Below are 9,415 nucleotides of genomic sequence, written 5' to 3' on the forward strand. Positions count from 1 at the left end.
AACAATCACTGCTACTAGAGACAAAGTACTTGAAAAACTAAGGGACTAAAGGTTGACAAGTCCCTTGGACTTGATGGTCTGTATCCGAGGATCTTAAAAAAAGTGGCTGCAGAGATAGTGGATGCATTGGTAGTAATCTTCCAAAATTCCCCAACATCTGGAATGCTCCCAGTAGATTTGAAAACCAGAAATGTAATGCCCCTATTCAATAAATGAGGGAGAAAGAAACAGGAAACTATAGGCCAATCAGCCAAACATCTGTCATTGGGAAAATGCTGGAATCTGTTATTAAGGAAATAGCAGCAGTATATTTATAAAATCATAATACAAACAAGCAGGGTCATCATGCTTTTATGAAAGGGAAATAATGTTTGACAAATTTATTTGAGTTCTTTGAGCATGTAGCAAGCAGGGTAGATAAAGTGGACCCATTGATGTAGTGTATTTAGATTTCCAAAAGGCATTCAATAAGGTGCATCATAAAAAGTTATTACTCAGGTTAAGAGGTCATGCTGTTGGGGTTAAGATATTAGCATGCATGGAGGATTAGCTAACTAACAGGAAACAGAATAAATGGGTAATTTTCAGGTTGTCAAATTGTAACTCGTGGAGTGCCAAAGGGATCAGTGCTAGGGCCTCAATTGTTTACAATCTATATCAATGGCCTGGATGAAGGAACAGAGTTTATTGTGGCCTATTGTGCTGATAGTACGAAGTTAAATAAGAAAGAAAGCTGTGAGGTGGACACAGGCCCAAATCCTCCTGTCTCTGGATTGTCAGGGACGGGATGTATGTTAGAAGATGCGGGTCAGGGCCCTGTGGAAGTCCTAATGCACAGACATACACACAAATTGCCCAGGAAGTTTAAACTTTTGATGAGCTTATTCCCTGCTGTCTGGGATCCTCCGCGAATGTCTCCAACCCTGAACTCAGGATAGAAACTTGGGCCAGATAAGAAGGACTTGCCTTGGAAATGTTAAACAGTTTAATACCTGGCTAACTCGGTGGTTATTCAGGGTAAATCAACTGAACAACCCTACTGACCCCACCCAATCACCTAACTACTACTCCGTCCAATCATGCCCCTGACCTTGACCCAACAACCTCCCCAACCATGTGACTATCATCCCAACCCAACCTGACTACTCCCTGACCACCTGACTACCCTCTCAACCAACTGACTGTTAATAGGATCCAAGCAGGTTGGTGAAGCCAAAAACCAAGACACAGAGCTTTTTACAGACAGAGTTTATTGACTTGTTCAGCCTCACAGCTTTCCTCCCACTCAACCAGCAATCCCCAATTTATACTCTTTTAGTAAAAGAAAAATCAATAAATTAAATAAAAATCAATAAATGAGAGGGAATGACAGCCCCTGATTGGGCACTGTATCAAAAATCAAAACATCAAAGGAAACTTAACTAATTAAACCAAACTATCATTCCCAGGGTGATGATGCACCTCAGCCCCCGCAGTGCCCACTGGTCACGGAAGAATCCCCAATGTATATGTGCTCAAAGACAATTAATACCCATCACCTATTTCACTTAATCTTAACAATGTAATTGACAAGACATTAAAACTAACTAACCTCCCCAGTCAACCCCCTGACTACCCGACTATGCCCCCGACCAGACTACCTCCCCAACCACCCACTTTTCCCCCCAACCCAACCTGACTACCCCCTTGACCACCCAAATGCAGCCCACCCCCTGCTAACCAGCCCACGGCCACCTGACTAGCCCCCCATCCCGACCTAACTACCCTCCCAACCACCTGACCACCCATACCCTCCACCACCTGACCGATCTATCCCGCTGACCACTCGGCTACCCATCAACTACCCCCTGATCACCAACACCCCCCGAATCACCAACCATTCACTTACCTATTAACCCAATCAGTCACTCATACACTCATTTATTAAAATATTTGATCTTTAAATGTTTGCCTGAATATAGCAGCTACAGTTGTAAAAAGGGGCTGGGGGGAAATGTGGCCTCTCCTTCCCCTGACTCTCCTACACTTGCTGGACTTACCCTGGAGAGGCTGCACTGCCCATTCTGCTTCAGCCAAAGACAAGGCTGAAAATGGGCAGTTCCATCGGGTCGGATAAAACTTGGCTGGCAGTGGCCATGCTCCCAGCATAGCTGCTGACCAGAAGATCTAGGCCAATGAGCCTGCAACGGGATATAGATAGGTTCTGTGAGTGGGCAAAAATTTGGTAGCTGTAGTATAATGTGTGCAAAGTGTGAGGTTATCCACTTTGGTAGAAAGAATAGAAAAGTGTAATATTATTTAAATGGAGAGAGACTGGAGAATGCTGCAGCACAGAGGGATCTGGGTGTACATGAATCACAATAAGTTAACATGCAGGTACAGCAAGTAATTAGGGAGGCAAATGGAATGTTGGTCTTTATTGCAAGGGTAATGGATTATAAAAGCAGCAAAATCTTGCTCCAACTGCACAGGATGTTGATGTGACCACATCTAGAGTACTGTGTACAGTTTAGCTCTCCTTATTTACGCAGGGATATACTTGCATTGGACGCACTAGGTTGATTTCTGAGATGAAAGGGTTATGTTTTGAGGAAAGGTTGAGCAGGTTGGTCCTATGCTCACTGGAGTTTAGGAGAATGAGAGGTGCCCTTATTGAAACATATAAGATTCTGAGGAAGCTTGACAGGGTAGATGCTGAGAGGATGTTTCCCCCATGGGGGAATCTAGAACTGGGGGATACAGTTTGAAAATAAGGGGTCTCCCATTTAAAACAGAGATGAGGAGGAATTTCATCTCTGAGGGTCATTAGTGTTTGGAATTCTCTCTCCCAGTGAGCAGTGGATGCTGGGTCATTGAGTACATTTAAGGCAGAGTTAGATTTTTGATCGACAAGGGAGTCAAGCGTTATGGGGTCAGACAGGAAAGTGGAGTTGAAGCCACATCAGATCAGCCATGATCTTATTGAATGGTGGAGAGGCTTAATGGCCTACTCCTGCTCTTATTTCTTGTGTTCTTGTGTTCTAATAAGTTGCTCTTGTTCAGCTTTTCTATTTTCAGCTGTAGAACAGAGCAGCTTTCATTGAATGCTGGGCCCTATTTCTCAACCTTGCCACCTTCAACTTTTGATCCATGTCAAATGTTAGTTAACTGCAACTAACACAGAGCTATGTATCTCCTACTGTAAGACCATGTCAATGCAGTGGTTATGTGCTTAGCCTGAATGCAAAGGCATTAAACCCACAGATTTTTTTTTATGGGGAAAAAATGTGCTTGAATGAAAGTATTTGTTTGGCACGGAATGGTGTTTACAATCTGGGAATAGAACCTGACTGTTAAGAGGCTAGAGATGTAAAATTTGGGACATTTCTAAATAAACATTGCACCCAAGAACATTCCATTTGTCCCAAAAATGACAGGGCTGTCTCTTGTTAAACAGTGTTTGGTTAGACAAAAATTCTGAGCCGAAATTTCTAAATTCTTCCGGCGCTTTAAAGATAAAGAAGATTATGTGTGTATATGTTTTATGCAGGCATTTCAAAGGATGAATTTAAGGTATCCAAGCACAAGTAATTGGCAAGGTTTAAAAGTTATTAAAGCAAACCATCCGGATTCCTCAGAAAACTTGACTCCATCTGAATTTCATTGACTGTATTTTGAAATAACATAAATATTTTGATTCCATTAGTCATCACCTGGTGTGGTGTGATTTGTCCAGAAGTAGGTCAGGTGGGTAAGTCTTGGACTATTTAATGCCTGGGCTTGACTGCCCTTTTAGTCAGCCGTTATTCGAGTTGTCTTCTACCATGCAGTTGCACTTGGACTTGGTCTTGGTCTTGTTGCTAGCTACTGCGATGGTTGCCAATGCAGCTCCTCTGACCTGCTATTCGAGAATGCTGGGCATGAGAAAAGAAATCAAGAACAGCATTGAGAACCTGCAAGCAGAACAATTCACAGTGAGTCTGTATCTCGTCTTTGTGTTATTGGGGATGGGGCGGGGGAGTTCAACACATTCAACTAAACTGATTTTTGTCCTTTTCTCCAATCCCTTCAAGAAACGTTGTGTTGCTAAGCTGCCCAACCTTCACATAGATATCCATGTAAGTCAAATATTTATTTCCCTCTTATTAATAAGATACAATATTATGGATACTGTTTGGAATGGTTGTACATTCAGGATTGAAGTGGTACTATACCATATTGATGACGAATGTGCTACATGCTTAAAGGAAATTGCTATTGTAATGAAGTAATAGAGGTTAAGGGCTTCATTCAGATTTAGGATGCAGGACTTTCAAATCTACTATGTTCATCAATGTTGAATTGTGCCATTTCACCCTTTTCATTACCTGCACGGTGTATAAATTAATTCATTAGTGTAGTGGAAACATTTTTAAAATGATTTCTGTGAGATGGGATTGTTGCTGTGATTGACATTTTCATTGCCTTGCTTCTCTGTGTTTATTCACAATCAGATCGTAATTTTTTCTTGTAATCGAAGGTGAGTGGCTATTTCGAAAGGGAAAATCCTTTACTGTTTTACCATCTCTTCCAACTGACTAAAAGTCCCATTTTTAACAAGTACAGACTCCAGGCCAATCAAATTCACATTGATTTAACCTTTCAACAAGCTCCTAATGAGTATTTTGGGGCCAGGTTTGTATTAAACCATGAAAATGTCGGAACCTAAAGCTGTGTAGGCTTTCTTACTTTCTTACCATTTGTTTTTGCTGAAATAATAAGAGATCACCAAAAGGAATAGTTCCAGAAAATAGGTGAAAATAATATGAGGCCAGGGGTTATTTTAGGTGAACCTCAATTTTTGTGTAAAGAATTATCAATGAAATGGACTTTGGGCATATCATGAAGCAATTTCAGATTTTAAAATTAATGCTTATTTTCAATAATATTATGGAAATTGTGCATTTGACATGTTGGCATTAACAAGTAAAGCACACTGTTTAAATTGCAGACATCATTCTAAATATATCGGGAACGTCGGTCACTCTAAGGATACAAAGTTGATAGTTTGATGACTGCAGTTTGTACTGTTGGACGAGTTATGAAGGGGATATTTTTTTATACAGTAATTAAGTGTTGCCTGCTGACGTTTGCCGTACATGTATGGGTTCACAGAATTCCTGCGTGATGTCTAAAATGCGGAATTATCTGCACGCTGTGGAGAAAATGACTGATCGGCACTGCCAGGGTATGCTGCAGCCTACAGTACGGTTAATCAGACGCTTGTACATCATCATGGTTGTGCCGTGTAAGGCGGTATGTGGTTAAGCTTCTCATTACATCTTCTTTTCTCAATATACCAGCTTCAAACTTCATTCAGACAATCTTTCTGGACATGCTTTTGGTGCGTGTGGCCCTTATTCTTTGCAACCCAATGTATATTTTTGGAATCTATTACATTTTATCAGTCAAACTTTTGATCTTCATAGTCAGAACTTGAGTTGCTCATCATTCAACTGTCTGGGTTTGGTAGATTCACAAGGGGCTTGAACTTTATCCATAATTCTCTCAGCAAATTGACAGTGATTGGCAAATGATTTCTTAAACTGGTTATTGTCCAGTTTAATTCAGAAGCTGGAATTTTGCTTCCAGTACCTTTTTAGGGAAGTTGCATTATGCTGGTAGCAAGTCATGCTACATGTTTAGAAACTTGCAGACCTTACACTGTACCAATGGGTAAAGTCAGTGTCTCAAGTGGGCAACTGTGCTCCAAAGAAGCATGAATGAGAGATGAACTACAGCAGTGGAGTGCCAATTCTCTGACCTCACTTTCTTTAAATGAAGCCTCCTGCAGGGATCACGAGAGGACTAATTTATTCTCAAAGCATTTGTCCTATTGATGGTTGGGTTCTTGTGTACCCAGGGTGACTTAAACCCATGCCAACAATGAAAGATAACTCTTACTCCTAATCAACTGCAACAGTTGTGGAACTATTTACAACAGCATATTTAGTTGATCCTTGCAGAACGGAACTGCATCCTATTCTGACCCTTGTTAAATTAACATATTTGCAGCAGTTTTTGGGACAGCAATATTATTTGACACTTAAACATTTTTATTTCTTTTTTAGGAACTTGTCTTCTCGACAAACAACTGCAGCGCATTACAGAGAACAGCAAGCACTACAACTTGAACATGCTAGATAATGAGATGTCATCTTTTTAAAAACATATTTATGTACTTTGCTATATAAAGTTAAGTGTTTTCTCAATGCAAGCATCTTTTAAGGTTATATTGCTTCCAGAGGCAGTAGATGGCAAGAGTTCTTCTATAATAGCTGAGTAATGGGATGCTAATCTTATACTGCCTTGTAGAGTGAAGTTGACCTGAGGGTAGGTTGGATCTTCAAACAAAACCTACATTTTCCCTCCCCTAATGTCTACTGTTGGAATACTGCACCACAGGTTCCAGTTTTGATCTCCAGGCTTTGCTGGATCAACTGTATTGCAGCTGTGGCAGAAGTTTAAGGCCAGCTGCAATTAATCTCTGTGCTCTACAATGGGGAGTGGGGAAAAATCAGCCAGTGTTCCTACTCCTGTTGGGAAGCATGCTGGTGTAGACACTGAGGAGAGAGAAGGTACATGATCAGGCTAACTTCTGTTTTCCCCACCAGTCAAATAAGCTGTCAACACTCCAACAAAGAGAGCTTGACCGAGTAGCTGGTATCCAGAGAGAAAAAAAATCACCGGCTTCAGGAAAGGAAGGAGTTTAAAAAAAAAGAAAAAATGGCCTGGATTTGGCGTGGTGATGGTAGGGAAACTGTCAGTGTTCGCCGTCATTATTCCACTGAAACTTCAGGGGCAGCATTTTACATGGACGGGCACGCAACCGACCCGATCGGGCGTAAAATCACGCGAGAAGACATAGGGCAAGCATCCTGGCGTCATCGCACACTCGCACAATATTTCACTCGGCGGGCACACGCAAAAGTTGGAAGCACGCCCGCTGACAATTAAGAGGCCAATTAGGCCCATTAACGGCGCAATTGTGTCCGATTTTTCGTGCCCCATCCAACCTTACGGTTGGCGGACGGCCAAGCGGCCTTTGCATTTTTCATCAAACATCATCCAAGGGCAGGATGAAATTTTCCTTATGAAATAAAATAAAAATAATTATCTGTGGGCAGCATTTTTATCAGCTATATTTTCAGGTGATTGATTGTGATGCATGGACATTTATTTGCAGCATTTTAAACATATATTTGAGCATTTTCAGGTCTGCAACTCCCTGAGGCAGCTGTCTGCCTCCAGGGAGCTTTCTCCAGGGAGCTTTCTCACAGCACTCACCCGCGCCTGTGGAAACATCATCACCCGCCCTCTTCCTGCCCCCAGCCTGGCAGCACTGAGCTCTTCAGCGTGCGTTTCACGCTGGCTGGCCGTTACTTGGCCAGTCAGCATGAAATCGCGGTCGGGGGCCAATCGCGGTCAAGGGTCTGTTTCCTGACCCTTCCTGGGCCCGCCAATCGTGTGCATCCGTCAAAGGTAAAATTCAGGCCCAGGAGTCTGCACATGTGCAGAATAATATGGAAATTCCAAAGTTGCTTTTAGTGATTTTACGCCCCACCAGAGGGTGCGCTGTTGAGGTCTCTTCCCCCAACAGAGTTTAATTCTAAGAATTCAGTGAATTGATTAGAACTTCCACTTTTATGCTGTTAGCCTCACTGTAAAAGCCCTTGAAACAGTTACAACTTGTTGAATGAGTTTTAACAGTGCACTAACTGCATAATCTCTGCTAAACGCCCTCACTGTCCCTGAAAAGCTAATTTCATATTTGTGGAATATCAAATTTCTCCTTTACGATATTTTTTAAATATATTTTTAAAGTTTGTTTATATTGATATTTTAGCTTCCATCTAAACCTATTCATAATCATTTAGTCTGCTTTCTCAAAATCTAAATTAAAAATGCAGGATAAAGTGCTTGGAGCTTCCTAGTTTGCTGTCTATGAGAATACTTCAATATGATTGGCTACTTATCCTGCTTGCTGACTCACGCCGGTTCCTTGTTTGGAGAGTCCCTTGTGTTGGCACCAGATTTAACCTGCCATTGGGAAAGGGGATATCTGTGCCATGAAGTCAGGGGCAATTGCCATTGCTTCATTTTCTTCAGGTTCTTTCCTCTTGTCGAGGATTAGATACAGTCCCTTCTTCTGTAATGCAAGAACATTTTTGCGACTAGGTTACATTGCCAACTATGGGATGATACTTAGTAAGTTCCTAATTTTTCCGAGGTGACTGGCACAAGCCCGATTCATCAGGAGAGTGCCCTGGATGTGTTGCAAATCTGGTTAGTGCCCACCTCAGAGCCATTAACTTCTTGATAGGATCATTCATATCTTCCATAGTTCTGGATGTCGTGTGCTTGGAATGCTGATGTCTCCTTTCTACATTAGACAAAGCTGATGATGCACTTATTTAGTTTAGCTCATCAGCCAATGTGAAGGATCAGGCTATGCCTGTTGGTGTGCTTTACCAGCTACATGAAGGCATCACTGGCTAGCCCAGCATTTGTAGCTCATCCCTAATTGCCCTTGAGAAGGGATTGCAACACAGCCCACCTGGCTTCCTTTGTGTGACTGGCTCGAGGAGAAGAGAGGCTTGCAGCTTAGCAAAGTCATTTGTTTTTAACTGAAGACAGAGCAAAATATATTCCAACTATTTACGTGCAGTAGAGTGTGAATAAGAACAGAAATGATTTAAAGTCATACAGTTTAAACCTTTGCGTATATTTTGATTGTGTTATAACATGGTTCTGATCATTTGATATTTAACCAGCTCTTCATTCTTGTGGCGTTTAACAAACAAATTAGTTGGTTATAGCTCTATGACAATCTATTGTTTGTGAGGACAGACAGAAGTATGAAATACATTAAATTTTTTCAATTTATTTGTGACATTTCCTTACCTTTTAACTAAAGTTATTTACCTTTAAGTGAGACTTCATAACAGTAACCACACAGAAATATATAGACTACATTGGGTCTGATGTTTGCACTGCACATTTCATTTAATTAATTATTGCATGACATGAATCATATCCCAGATATTGTCTATGGAACATAGCACTGGGCAGAACATAGAGACCATTGTGGCCCATCGGTGTCAAAGTTCCATGAATTCCACATCTTACACTTGTCCACCTTCTTCTCTACCAGTTGTCTACCTTTCCCTTTTGATTTTGCCTTCTTGGCTTTGAACCCAGGTTCTTTTGTGATACACTTCCTTCAATGAAGATATAGTTGTTCTTCCAAGTTTTTTTCCATCAATTTATTTTAGCATTATGTATCAGTCACTGACTTTGTAAGCTGTTCAATCAACCTGAATCCAGTAATTTGAAATTGCTTAAGGGATGGAGAGTAAGTTGCTGTCAGCTGTCCTATTGTAATCAGAATGTTACA

General features: G+C 41.2%; 1 protein-coding gene across 1 annotated transcript; it reads left to right on the forward strand.

Annotated features, from left to right (window-relative positions):
- Positions 1 to 3,796: 3,796 nt before the first annotated feature.
- On the forward strand, positions 3,797 to 8,866 carry LOC144685234 (cytokine-like protein 1). Its single transcript, XM_078549667.1, has 4 exons — positions 3,797 to 3,953; positions 4,053 to 4,097; positions 5,134 to 5,274; positions 6,090 to 8,866. The coding sequence occupies exons 1-4, from the start codon at positions 3,804 to 3,806 to the stop codon at positions 6,150 to 6,152; spliced, it is 399 nt and encodes a 132-aa protein (XP_078405793.1). The 5' UTR covers positions 3,797 to 3,803; the 3' UTR covers positions 6,153 to 8,866.
- Positions 8,867 to 9,415: the final 549 nt, after the last annotated feature.

This window comes from Cetorhinus maximus, chromosome 10 (assembly GCF_964194155.1).
Source record: "Cetorhinus maximus chromosome 10, sCetMax3.hap1.1, whole genome shotgun sequence".
Taxonomy (NCBI): Eukaryota; Metazoa; Chordata; class Chondrichthyes; order Lamniformes; family Cetorhinidae; genus Cetorhinus; species Cetorhinus maximus.

Coding starts and splice junctions, on each gene's coding strand:
- LOC144685234 (XM_078549667.1), top strand. CDS start 3,804: ATGCAGTTGCACTTGGACTTGGTCTTGGTCTTGTTGCTAGCTACTGCG. Junction 3,954..4,052: donor TGCAAGCAGAACAATTCACA/GTGAGTCTGTAT, acceptor AATCCCTTCAAG/AAACGTTGTGTTGCTAAGCT. Junction 5,275..6,089: donor TGGTTGTGCCGTGTAAGGCG/GTATGTGGTTAA, acceptor TTTCTTTTTTAG/GAACTTGTCTTCTCGACAAA.